Source organism: Penicillium waksmanii (assembly GCF_028829765.1).
Source record: "Penicillium waksmanii strain IBT 27052 chromosome Unknown utg000008l:1.0-5622682.0:1.0-5626561.0, whole genome shotgun sequence".
Taxonomy (NCBI): Eukaryota; Fungi; Ascomycota; class Eurotiomycetes; order Eurotiales; family Aspergillaceae; genus Penicillium; species Penicillium waksmanii.
This window is the reverse complement of record NW_026643254.1, coordinates 5,117,831-5,130,614: the sequence shown is the minus strand read 5'-3', so window position 1 is coordinate 5,130,614 and position 12,784 is coordinate 5,117,831. Positions and strand designations below refer to the sequence as shown.

General features: G+C 48.8%; 4 protein-coding genes across 4 annotated transcripts; 3 read left to right on the top strand and 1 right to left on the bottom strand.

The window, feature by feature from the left end:
* Window positions 1-938: 938 nt before the first annotated feature.
* On the top strand, window positions 939-1,812 carry N7481_010247 (bZIP transcription factor bZIP-1; the record flags this gene model as incomplete). The annotated part of the gene is made up of 2 exons (XM_057269466.1): window positions 939-1,370; window positions 1,510-1,812. 2 exons carry the CDS (start codon window positions 939-941, stop codon window positions 1,810-1,812), a joined length of 735 nt encoding a protein of 244 aa, XP_057120143.1.
* Window positions 1,813-2,868: 1,056 nt separating this feature from the next.
* Window positions 2,869-3,397, top strand: N7481_010246 (uncharacterized protein; the record flags this gene model as incomplete). The annotated part of the gene is made up of 2 exons (XM_057269465.1): window positions 2,869-3,035; window positions 3,175-3,397. 2 exons carry the CDS (start codon window positions 2,869-2,871, stop codon window positions 3,395-3,397), a joined length of 390 nt encoding a protein of 129 aa, XP_057120142.1.
* Window positions 3,398-4,763: 1,366 nt separating this feature from the next.
* On the top strand, window positions 4,764-6,845 carry N7481_010245 (PAS domain-containing hybrid sensor histidine kinase/response regulator; the record flags this gene model as incomplete). The annotated part of the gene is made up of 1 exon (XM_057269464.1): window positions 4,764-6,845. One exon carries the CDS (start codon window positions 4,764-4,766, stop codon window positions 6,843-6,845), a length of 2,082 nt encoding a protein of 693 aa, XP_057120141.1.
* Window positions 6,846-10,646: 3,801 nt separating this feature from the next.
* Window positions 10,647-11,647, bottom strand: N7481_010244 (uncharacterized protein; the record flags this gene model as incomplete). Its single annotated transcript, XM_057269463.1, has 7 exons — window positions 10,647-10,787; window positions 10,845-11,020; window positions 11,072-11,125; window positions 11,193-11,246; window positions 11,301-11,401; window positions 11,452-11,541; window positions 11,595-11,647. The coding sequence occupies 7 exons, from the start codon at window positions 11,645-11,647 to the stop codon at window positions 10,647-10,649; spliced, it is 669 nt and encodes a 222-aa protein (XP_057120140.1).
* Between the last annotated feature and the right edge of the window lie 1,137 nt (window positions 11,648-12,784).

Sequence of the window (12,784 nt, the reverse complement as noted above, 5' to 3'; positions counted from 1 at the left end):
GAAAAAAAATTTGATAGAAATTTGACCGAATCGGTTCTTAGGGTCCCACTTCCCATCTGAGCTGACAGTGTGACCGGAGACCACTTTGTAGTCCTTCAAAGTTGCCAATTTCCTCAAAATATACCAACAAAAATTAGACAAATCACGTTCGGGGTGCAGCTTACGAATATGTGGTGAAGATGGTGCCAGGCCGCAGCGATGGCGAGGGAGTTGGAGAGCGTGGTGACCGAGAGGTTGACGGGTACATATTTCCCGGGCTAGGGCGCTCGAGGCCGTTCTAGACTTCGCCGAGGCGTCACAACGAGTTCGAAGCCGCACGCCTCGAGGGCAGCCTAACAACACGAACGGCAATTCGGTCACCACAGAATTTGTGGAAGCTCTAAGTCCGTTTTTTGGAAGTAGTAGTTATAACCTACATGTGCGTGCATGGAAATATCTAATTGCTGTAGCCTGCGTGTTGCTCCGCGATTGATTGTAAACCTCACCCACCATATGTATTCGTATTTTGATCTAGTAGGAAAGCAAACTCTAAGGGGTCGAGGTAGGTGACTAGGCTCCCGAGCCTAGTCACTCGATGGCCCAAATATCCGGTCGATTTCTGTCCCAAAGAGTGAGTCACCGGACAGTGCGGGGAAATTCGAGGACGTGTTTTTATTGGATTGAAATCTTGCCCCTCTGTAAATAATGGATTCTATTTTGTACGATGACTTGACAGAGTTGTAGATTTATTAGCTCGTCCAGCCACCTTCGTCCACTATCTACAGAAAACTGGTATACATAAAACGAAATTCCGCCGGGCTTACTTTGCTAGTTCCTCCGTGAACTACTTATATAGTCAGGCAGATCAAAAGATTCTTCAGCCTATTTAAACCTAGCACATAATAATCCGAGGTCTCCGTAAGTTTTCAGTTTTTGAGTCGGCAACAGCAACGACGACAATGGGGAATCTCAAAAACATTACGTGGCTCAACGGTATCTATAGTCTACGCCCCGACGACGGAAACATTATCCCATTCGATACCATCACCACCGAGGCAAAAGATGACTCCTTCTGCGGCTTACCCCTCATTTCACCACCGCCAGTTTTGTCACCGGGAGAACTCAATCAGATCTTCCCAAAGTCAGTAAACCGCAGCTTGGACGCATCATCAATACAACCATATTCTCCCCTCCAACTCAACCAGAACTTATCACAGAATGAGAGATTTAGCCTATTGTGCATTGCACCATCGGCCTTGAGACAGGCCGAAATTCTGAAGACTGCGCAAGAATGCGTCTCCTCGGATATGAAAGCACAACCCAACGGCCCGAATACGGATAGAGAAAGCTCCATCGCTTCTATCGAACCTACTAAGCCGAAGCCTGAACTGGTAAATGGCAGCCTCGCCTCCAATACCAAATCAACCATGCAACCATTAAAACCATCAATCCCCCCTAGCCCATCATGAACTGCTGCTCAAACGTAACCGTCAAGCAGCGAAACGATGCCGTCAAAAAAGAAAACTACAGAACCAGCAGGACGAATCGAGTCTGAAAAAGCAAGCCGCTAAGAACAAGGAACTGTTGGCTGGTACCAAGAGGTTACAATACGAGTTGTTGGATCTGCGACTTGAAATCCTCAAGCATTCAAAGTGTGAGGGGTACATCAAGCGGTACGTGGAGCAGATGACGGGAAGGGTCCTTAGTGAGGATACTGCAAGTGATGTTCAGCAGGCAACTACTGTGGTTTCATCAAATAACAAGGAAAAAAGACTTGTATCGTTGCCGGCAGCAATGTCTCACTATCCTGAAAAATCAGAAAAGGCAGATTGACGGCTATCCATGCTAGGTTGTAGCCTATAGATTTGAAGCTTTGTTGTGAGATGGTTCTTGATTTGGGGATATTAATAGTCTTTGAGTTTTGTTCTTGCGTTAACGTTATCTTTCCCGGATTCTTTTCTTCTTCCTATTTTTTTTTTCTTCCTATTCTTTTTTTCTTCCTATTCTTTTTTTCTTCCTATTCTTTTCTTCTTCCTTTCTGTCCAACCGAAGGAATGGTCAAATACCACTAGGACCCATTCGGGATAGGATATTTGTCGGAACAGAAATGTACGTCCAATCAGGTCCATGGATTGTTGTCTCTTCTTGTTATGTTCGCTCACATACTAATTTGTATGCGACCGACCATGACTAAGACTCTTGGCTAAGTTACAATGATACATTCTGACCATGCCTTACAATACCAATTCCCCACTGATACCGACAATATTCGTCGTCCATCCAATTCCAGAGGTATTCGCGTGGTATTCGGGCTAGACTCAGTACGGTGCCGTAACACACCAAAACTGGATGATACAGACTCTCACGGGTGCTCAACCACTCTGATCCTTAATCAATCAATCATCTGATTCTATTGGACATGTTCAGTACTACCTAGCCAGTACATCAATTTCTCATCCTGGCACTCTCTCTTATGCCTTATCTTTTCCCCAACTATCCTTCCGTATCTGCATGGTGTTCTACAGCGCCCACTCAGTAGCGCTAAACCTAATATGGTCAAGGAAAGTCCCACCAGCTTTTCTTGATGAATTTCTGGTAGATCATCAAAATTACCGCAAATGCAGTTTCCAGCACTTGGCAAATATGTCCTGTAGCCATAGGTAGCCTAGCTTGAGTTTTAGCTTTACCTCGATCGCACCAGTCTTGTGGAACCACCCCCACCCAAAACCCCAAGACTACTTCTTTTCTTTTTTGCGGTTTCCTTCCAAAACCTATGAGATTGCTGCACTGTGAATACTATATTCTAGCATTCCATAGTACAGAGCTATAAAGGCAAGCCGACCTTTCATTTGGCGTTTAACTTATCATCTAATAGCCTCTCAAAATATCATGGAAAACAATGAACTCAACATCAAGATGAAGGGAGTACTTGATATGACCGTCTTCTCCCAGTTGTTGGAGACGGATGAGGAAGAAGATCGAAAGAGTAGCTCAACAGCGCTCTATGGCTTCATTGAAAGAGGCAAGGAGAAGGTGGACTATATGGAGATGGCCCTGTAAGCGCTGATGGCCGATGCAAACCTGCCTTAGTCAGAGTGCATAACTTGAGGCAATTAAGAGAGGTGAACTGGCATTCTGACGATATATGCTTATGGGTAGTTCGAAAAGAGACTTTGTTTCTTTGATCTTCAACAGTGAATCCCTGCAACAATGTGCAGTGGCGTTGGGCTTCCGCAAATTTCACGAAAGCTGTGAAAATATTGGAAGAGTCAGTGCGATGATGAGTATACATGGCGAGGTCGCAGAAGCAATTGAGATGTTCCGTCTTACCCTCATTAAGGAAGAAATCGGCAATCTGAATGCCAGTCTTCTATCTGCTCGAACAGCAATGAATTCCTTCTATAAGGATAGTATCTAAAACGCAAGACCGAATTTGGGTCCGAAGTGAGCTTGTTTCGGTTATCGGTCACTTTCCCGTTGGGACCCGAAATATGCCACCATTGTCAAATGTATTTAAAACCCATATTTATCGAATAAGATATGAGGCAGAATTAAGTTTTGTTATCTTGGAATAGCATATCCACAGTGCAACAGTTTTGTAAGTTTCGGGAGGAAAAAAAAAAAAAAAAAAAGAAATCTAGGGTGGGGAGGGGGGGGGACGTTGGGATCCACAAAACTGGTGCAATCGAGGCCAAGCTAAAACTAGGTAGGCTATGGCGAGGGCGTCTTGGCAAATATGGGCCCATAAGGCCGGTAACGGCAATTACGGTAATTTTCATGATCTACGACGGATACATCAAGAAAGAATAGTGGGGTTTTCATGACCCAGATCTAGTTTAGCGCGATCTGGGTGGGGCGCTGGGAAAGAAAGCACGAGTGTCTGAGGGGTAATCCGTTTTGTTGTGATATGAAGCTGGTACAGATCAGGAAGCAAGCCGAACCATCGGAATTAATCCCGAGATATCTATACGATGAACCAAGTTGATTTCCAATCAACTTGTTCTTCTTGTTGTATATATATATAGCCTAATGTTTCCCTCTGAACAATAACACAATTCATACCTCTGAACTAGAACACGTTTTCGACTTCTGCTTCGGCTGTCTGTAAGCGAACTTTTGGCTGCCTGTAAGCGAATAAAAGTGATTAGCCCAACTATCTTTCGTCGGTTTTCGGAGTAAATTTAAGATATGGTACACACAGATTCTGTTGCATCTGAAAGGGAGGATGCTAGCTCGGCGATGTGACAAGTTCACCAAAAGCCAAGCCGTCGAACTGTTGACTAGATTCGCCCTCTTGTGGTCCCTTGCTTCATTTCTGTTTCGGCAATCCAATCGGAAAAATGTAGCTCCGTAAAACTAGTCTGGAACATGATGGAAATGGAACCCGAAGGTTGAGCTTTTGATTTCTGAGTCTGGCATTGGGCAAATGTGATTCGTTGGGGATCTGGTGACTTGTTCTTACTCGGTTAGATAGTTAACTCTGCCCAAGTACCAGCGGTACGCCACCTTGGAAAATATCCAAAGGAGGCCTTTCGTCCATGGCCCCTGGTTGCGCCACTGAGCAAACGACCTTCGCTGTGCTCTAGCTGATAATTTTCAGCAACCGAGCTAAGCCGTAACATGAGCGTGTCTGGAGTTTCGCCGTTTTTGTTCGCCAGTCTCTTTATACCCCAAGCTAATATTCCTTTTTTCTGACCGTTTGATACCAACTGGCTGAACGAATCAGTCATTCGCTCTTTCGTATTTTGTTCCCTCGGAGTGGTTAGGACCGATTTGATCCGACGATGGATTTGGACCAAGAGGAAGGCTGTCGAGCCGGAAATGTCGCCTTGACTTCCAAAACTACGGCCCAGAAGCTGGTTCCTGAGCACAAGGCTCCTCAGAATACTGAAATTGCGGCCGACGTGCCGACTAGCACATGCATCGGTCATACAATTCTACGGATCTACCGTTGCACACCAACACCAACGATTGTATTAGATGGCTCCCTACAAGTAGTGGAAGTCTCTGAGAGCTACGAGGCTTTGTCCGATACGCCTCGGGACCAGATAATCAACATTAGCGTGTACGCGTTGACACCACGCGTGATCCTGGCTCCAGACATCGCATCGTTAAGTGGTGCGCTGGGAATGGCTATCGCCACGCGGGCCGTTCAAGTGATCAACAATGTTCGCGTCGGGAAGAACGATGTAGACATCGCACTCCACATAACACCGATTTTTGACGACGATGACTTGATATACGTACTCATGGAGGTGCAAAAAGCGAAACGTGAAATGGCTGGATTGAAGGTCATGGGGGAACAGGTTTATCCGAATGAGCTGCACAGAGTTATTGTCGACACCGTGAAGGACTATGCCATTTTCATGTTGGATACACGGGGTCACATCATGACTTGGAACTCGGGGGCCGCGACTTTGAAGGGGTACACAGCCGAAGAGATCATCGGCCAACATTTCTCCATCTTTTATGGGCGCGAGGACTGTAAGAAGAACAAGCCCGCCCGGGAGTTGGAGATTTGTTTACAGGAGGGCAAGGTGGAGGATGAAGGATGGCGTTACAGGAAAGATGGCACACGATTCTGGGCCAATGTGATGATCACGGCGGCCCATCAATATGGCCGCCACGTGGGATTTGTGAAGGTCACCCGTGATATGACTGAACATAAAGCAGCTGAAGCGCGCCTCATCGATGCTTTCGAAGAATCATCCAACCTGAAGTCTCGTTTCTTGGCCAGCATATCGCATGAGCTGCGCACCCCGATGAACGGGATGTCTCTGGCTCTGGCCATGCTTATGGATACACCGCTGAATGACAACCAGCGCGAATATGCATCCATGCTCGAGGACTCAGGCAAGTTCCTCATGCAGGTGATAAACAACTTTCTGGACTACTCCCAACTGTCGTCGGATCCTTTACATCTGCACACAGATATCTTCAGTATTCCCGACGAGGTCAGCATGGTGACCCGCAAATGCAAGTCGGGGACAAAGCACGGGGTAGTCTTAGGGTGTACCGTTGCCCCCCAGTTTCCCCAAAACGTAAAAGGCGATCGGCTGCGGTTCCGGCAGGTTCTGCAGAATCTGGTCAGCAATGCGGTGAAATTCACAGAACGCGGATATGTCCGCGTCGATGTCACGTACACCGTCGATGAGGATGATCCTGAGACATATATCATCACGGCTCGGGTTGTGGATTCCGGGGTCGGCGTTCCACATGATACCATCGATTCACTCTTCGAACCCTTTACCCGATTTACAGACTCAGCCACCAAGAGTTTTCCGGCTACTAGGCTGGAACTCTCGATCTGCAAAACTTTAGCCGAGTTGATGAATGGAACGGTTGGCTTCCATGCGAATCCCGACGGGCCGGGCAGCGTATTTTGGATGGCCGTAAAGGTGGGTCGCGTCGATACATCGAATTTTGAAGCAAATCAGTCGGGCTCGTGGGAAGACGAAACGCCGCTTGATACTTGTGCCCTCCAGAAGGTTGCCCCGCAGACGCATATCCTGCTAGTCGAGGATAACAAGATCAACCACACTATCATGCTGAAGCTTCTGAATAGTCTCGGGTTTGAAAGGTTGGATGCCGCCTGGGACGGTGCGGAAGCCGTGCGAATGGTGAAATCAAAGCCACTCGCCTACAACCTGATCTTGATGGACATCAATATGCCGGTCATGGATGGCTTGACGGCGACAGAGCATATTCGCAAAATGAATGCAGTTGTGCCTATCATTGCGCTGACAGGGAACGCTTTGAAGGGCGATGCCGAGACCTACCTGGCCAGGGGCATGAGTGACTGTGTCGCTAAACCTCTGCATCGGCAACAGCTGGTAAATGTACTTTGGAAGTGGTGCGGAACCTAATTTAGCGACTACCTTCCGCCGTAATCGTCTACTCCCGTACAGTCCTTATGTGGATCTCGACAGGATCAGGCGGGCGTTGGAACAGATCGCCCTCGCCGAAAGTCAGCGTCCCTCACGTACTGGCCAGTGTGTTCCACTGCATAACCTTCCTGGCAGCTACCTGGCTGGTCCGCGGATGGCAGTTCTTTGGCTACACTGCATTCGTTGTTTCCTTCCAGGTCTCCATGCCTTTGCATCCTGTCCGATTGCGAAGGTTGCAAGTTCCGAAGAATTAAGCTAAGAATTTAATCCACCTAAATTAGAGGACGCATCAGCGATACTTTCGAGGTATGCGGTTACTTACTTGGTTTGGCACGCGGCAGTCTTGGAGCGAGGAGGAAGTTCCAAGTCTATGTGGCCAAGCTGAGAAGTGAAGCCATGTGACCCTGCTTCCATATACATCAGAAGGGTAAATTCACTCAGCTCTCCACCAAATAAATTTTACTGATTGATGTTGGAGTTAGCGATTGTGGGCACAGAAACCCGATGCATAGGGAGATGTCGATTCATTAGAGGTTTCAAAGATTTCAAAGCAGCGAGCGAATTCTCCATTTTCATTGAACTCGACGTACTGGGAAGGGATCTTGCGGCGGATCTCGCGGCGGATCTCTATGTGACGCAGACTTGGCCCTATTCTGAGTATGCGATTCAATTGAAGAGTATCTGCCCATGCGGAGATGAAAAGAGCCTAGCGCTTGAGTAACTGACGCTGCACTGTTGCGGCACTCGGATGATCGTTTTTCAAAGCGAAGGGGCCCCACGGCAGGGCCCTGCATTTCGCATGCCAGGGCTATGCCACAGCGGTTTCGACCGTTCACAGCGGCCCATCACGGCCACTGACTGAGCTTAAGATAATGCTCCTTTATGGTCCTGCGGATGTTTAACAACGGCCGTTGTGTATATAGGCTCATCTATTCCCGCTGAAATAAGACAACCAGCCTTCCTCTGAATCACAAAAGTTGACAGTGCGCTAGTCGGTGGTGGTACCGAACTGCTGTTGGAAAGACTGGTGATGGAGAATCATTTCTGGGAGGTTGTCGCCTGTTTCCTCTCAATGGATGGATGCTACGGGGATCGTCTCATCGAACTCGACATCACGGGAGAAGACTGTCTTTCCCGAATAAACTTCATAAAGCTTGTACTGGTTTGATTCGCAGTAACCTAGCAATCGGCACTCGGATGATCTGGGCCCGGGTTTTTCTCGGTGCTTCTTCGGGATCAGTACCCATGCACGGGAGCCGATCCGCTGCAGATGCAGCAGTGACGGCGGCTCTCCGTATAAGATTCCATACGGGGCCTTCTTCTGTAAGATCGATGCTGGAGTGCGCAGCTTTAGATAGACCACCGTGTCCAAGAGCTCGGTCCACCAGGAAGGAGTACGCCGCATCGGGCAGGAGCGTGTTGACTCGCTCCCGGGTGGTGCGATTGGTACGTTCAGCCAGTCCATTCTGCCCTTTGCAGTATGGTGGCGAGGTGTCAAACTCGACTCCCTGGGATTCGAGATATGTTCCAATAGGCAAATATTCTTTCCCGTTGTCGGTGAGAAACCTTTTGATCTGGGCGCCGAACTGTCGGTGCATCCAGACCTCAAACTGTTGGAACTTCTAGAGCGCTTCATGCTTCCACCTCATAGCATAGGCCCACGAGCCACGAGAATAATCGTCAGTAAAGGTGATCACGTACCTGGAGCCATCTTTGGCCATCGGCATCTCCATGATGTCCGAATGGATCAATTCGAAAATTCTCGTTGAGTGCAGACGTGGTCGTCGTGCACGGGAGTTTCTCTTCTGATGCTGCTTACCCGACATACATGCCGCGCACTGCGGCGTTGCCAGCAGCTGCGCCGGCGTCAGCGGTCGGTACGGAGTGCCGGTCTGCGGGAGGACCACCCTCAGATCGCCCCGGTTCAGATGTCCCATCCGAGCATGCCACAACGCTTCGGAGGCCTGGTCCATTCCTGTGCTCGCATCTGCTTCGAGTATCCGGGCTTCACCACCGAGTTCAGAGGTTAACGCTGTACATTCTACGTCACTTGACTCCCAAGGATCGTCAACGTCCATGGCCACCGCCTGCGGTTCCAGGGGATCTGCATGGTCATGGGTCGCCGGCGCCCTCGCCAGTTGGACTCGCTCTCGGGATCTCTTGCTCACATGGCACCGCAGGATCAGTAGATCCTCCTCCGCATGGTAGGCGGTCCCCACGGTCCGTCCTCGGCGTTGCACAAAGACGTTCTGCGGGTGCGCCACCACCGAGTAGCGGTCTCGCAATAACTTCGGCACGCTGATCAGGTTCATCCCGACGCGTGGCGCAAGAATACATTCTTTAACACCAGGGGTTGGTTGAACTTCCCCCGGAGCGTGAGCTTCACCGTACCAATCCCTTCGGCTTCCACTGGATCGCCCGCCGTGTCCAACATCTCGCGGTGGGGCCGAAGACTGCTGAAGCAGCTGCGGTCCCAGCAGATGTGGCTGGTGGCGGCCGAGTCCAGGATCCACCGGGGTTGCGGTGCGTGGGTATAGAGGGTCGTCACCCTCGCCCTCACGATATTGATCCGCGGTCTCTTGGAAGTCGGCGGGCCCTGCCGATCTTCCATCTGGCTTGATGGTATATTTTGCATGTTGTTTCTTGGTGAGCCGGAAGCACTCCGTTCAGCCTTCAGGGCATGGTCCCTAGGCGGGTGTATTTCGCGCTGTTTCTTCCAGCACTCCGCGACCACATGGTCGCACTTCCTGCAGTAGGTACATTTCTTGGGATTTCTCTGCACTGCATTGATTGATGGTCCTGGGACTCCCGACGGGGGCGCGGGAGACTCCTTCTCCCGGACCGTCTGCTTGGCGTTGGACAGCCGATTTCCGATCGTGGTCGGGTTGACCGGATCCTTGTCATTCTGGATCGCATCCACAACCAGGATGTATTCCGGTCCGATCTGCGTGAGCAGAATCGCAATATGTGTCTTGTCACTGATTGATCCTGGAGCAATGGCATTCAATCGATGTACAAGCAGCCGTACGCGATCAACAAAATCACGCGCACTGGCGCATCATTCGCCGGTTGTCTCGCAAAGCTGGGCAAACAATTCGCAGAAAGTGGCGAGTTCCATTCGCCGGTACCGTTCTTCAAGTTCATTCCAGAGGTCACGGGACGTCTCTAGTCCCGCGACATGAATGCTGATGTGGGGGGGACAGGTACCGGAAAATGGTGTGGTAGGCGTCGGCTTCACGACGCGACCATTCACGATGGCGCTCGAATGCCTGGACCTCCACTTCGAGGCGCGCTTCAATGGCTCGCTGCCTCACCGCCCCATGCCCTGAAACGAACGAAGTGAGAGAAGGGGAAACGTCCTGCACGTGACTAGGCTTGAAACCTTATTTCAGTGGTTTTCATGGATTATCGCTAGACTGTAAGTCTAATACTGAAAAACCAACAGTCAAAGGCTGTATTAGTTATGCAAGTCACGGGCAAGACGATTTTGCTGGCAAATTCGCCCACCAATGCAAAGTTTGATGCTTTTGATGAGCATTATATGACATCACCAGTTCTATGTATCCAGAAAGGTAGTCTAGGTCCCTCTTGGACTAGTAGCCTCCGCCACAACTCCGTTCTCTAGCATAATGGTGATCAACATAATAGCTTCGAGACTGCAGAAAGATTTCAAGCGTAGCAAGACTTTCAATACTTGCAGTTGGTATCGGTAGCCAACTCAGGATCGCTCCTAGAAGTCTGTCAGGTAATCAACACCCATTGAAATGGTAAAATCAGAATTTACTGTCTATGTGCGCGAGTCCAAAGACTACTGAAATCTCCAATGGGTAAGGAGAGAGGGAACCCAACAGAGTCAAGTAGTTGGGCAGTCAATAGGTAGAAGCCTAGAATAGTAGCGACGAATAGAGCAGCGCCGGCGCCCTAGAAATTTCATTGTCAGACTTTTGCATGGAAAGACGGGAAAACTTCGAGACCTACAACTGTCAAGCGATTACCCATTATCTCATTTCCAGCACCCAGTTTCCAGTACGCGGCAGCTAGGAGCGAGAATACGACGATCAAGCTCGCGAAGATTAGTAAAAACGGCAGATTTGTTTGAGTTGCGCAAACGGTATAGATCACCATTAGTAGCGCCATGAACAGAAAGAAGAATGCTATCGGAACAAGGTTAAAGGGCTGTACAAGTGAATTGAACAACTACATACCGAAAGTGTTCACAAATCCGGGGCTATGAAGACCTGCCAATGTATTGGTTCCGTCTGGGGAGTATGGAGCTTGGCGAGGATCAATAAGGAGTGGCTAGGGCAAGAAAGGATCTGTAGATACCTGTAGAGTTGAATGCTGGAGTCATGCTAGCACCAAAGGCCAAGCAGAATCCACCTAATGCGAATCAGTGCTCTATTATGTCGTTTCGACAAATTCAAATTCACTTACCTAAGTGGCCGAAAACAACCGAACTAAATGTATTTCCAAGAATAAATTTTAGAATACTAGAGATCACCAGCAAAATTCCACCGAGCATGATAATAACTCCACTGTCCCTAGTTAGTCAATGATCCTCTCGGTTATCTGAGGGACTTTTTACTTGAAGGCAGCACCACCTCCACCAGCGCCTCTCCAGGCCATCAAACAACACGCAAGCGGCGTGAAGGTAAGCACGAAAGCCCCAAGTCCCCTAGAGTCACGTTAATACCCGATGGTTCCAATCAAGGATACAACAAAGCACACAGAGGAGTAGGATTGCCAAGATTCTTTGCAAGAGTCGGCTGGCGGTGCATCATCGGACTTAGGTAGAGCTTTTCGAACTGCTCAGCCGAGAGTCACCGAGGTAGGAACTTGTGTTAGACCTGGCATGGCTCCGCCTTCTATCTGCGAAGTATGAGAACTGCCGCCTAGAATCTCATCGACCGCTTTTCCCGTCATTGTGATGTATCAAGAAAGAATAGAAATCAATTGACTAGATCCGTGTTCTAGATTCAAGCGAGCCGGGAGCCTGACTATATAGCTATGTGGAACCACCCCAGATTTCAGTCTCACGCCTAGCTACCAACCTTGGAGATAGCTAGGATCCAAACCCACATCGGCAGCATTTTCGGCATATTAAACGAGATTAAAGTATCTCTAAAGCTACGTCGGCATACAAGGAAGATCCCCGCGTTCTAGAGACGTGGGGTAAACAGGGTTTAGGTCCACCGAACGGATGAGAAACTACCTAAAACCCTACCCTCTTGGACTCCGGATTACACATAGACCCCTTTCCAGGGCTGGCGAAGCCTTTAGTAGCCGAAGCATCTGCCGAAGTAGAAGAGGAACCCCGAATTATCTGGCTGTGCCAATAAAAACGCCCTGATTTGAGCCTGAGTGAACTTAAAAGCCCGCATTTCCCAGTTATTGGCTCGTAATATAGATTTTTACTTTATTTTACTTTATGAAAATAATCACTTTTGTAAACAAATAAAAATTTACCATATGCCCGGGGAGAGAATTCGGTAAATAAGTGTAGAATGCAGGATTGGGAAGGCAGATATAGCTTTCCAAACAGGGGCGCGTCCACTAGCTGGACAAGGTGTGAAGTGGCGCCTAAAGTCTGGTGTGTCTAGCCACATATACATTGGATATTTGGCCAACTCAGGTTATATCATGCTCATGTCGCTGAGCAAGATCGTGGTTTCATTTTTCACTGAATACCAGAGGTGTCCAAGACTGCAAGATTGACAATGACAGTAACAAGTTGACCTCGCCAATACCCGCCCACCGCCCAAACCCGCCCGTGAAAACCCTGTTGGAATATCCCGGTTGCTGGGATAATAATGAGGCTGGGATCACGTGCACAAACATATACCTGACTTCTCAGTCTACATGTATCTTAGACAACACATCCAACACAACACACAATCAACTCCCCTCAATAATATGAC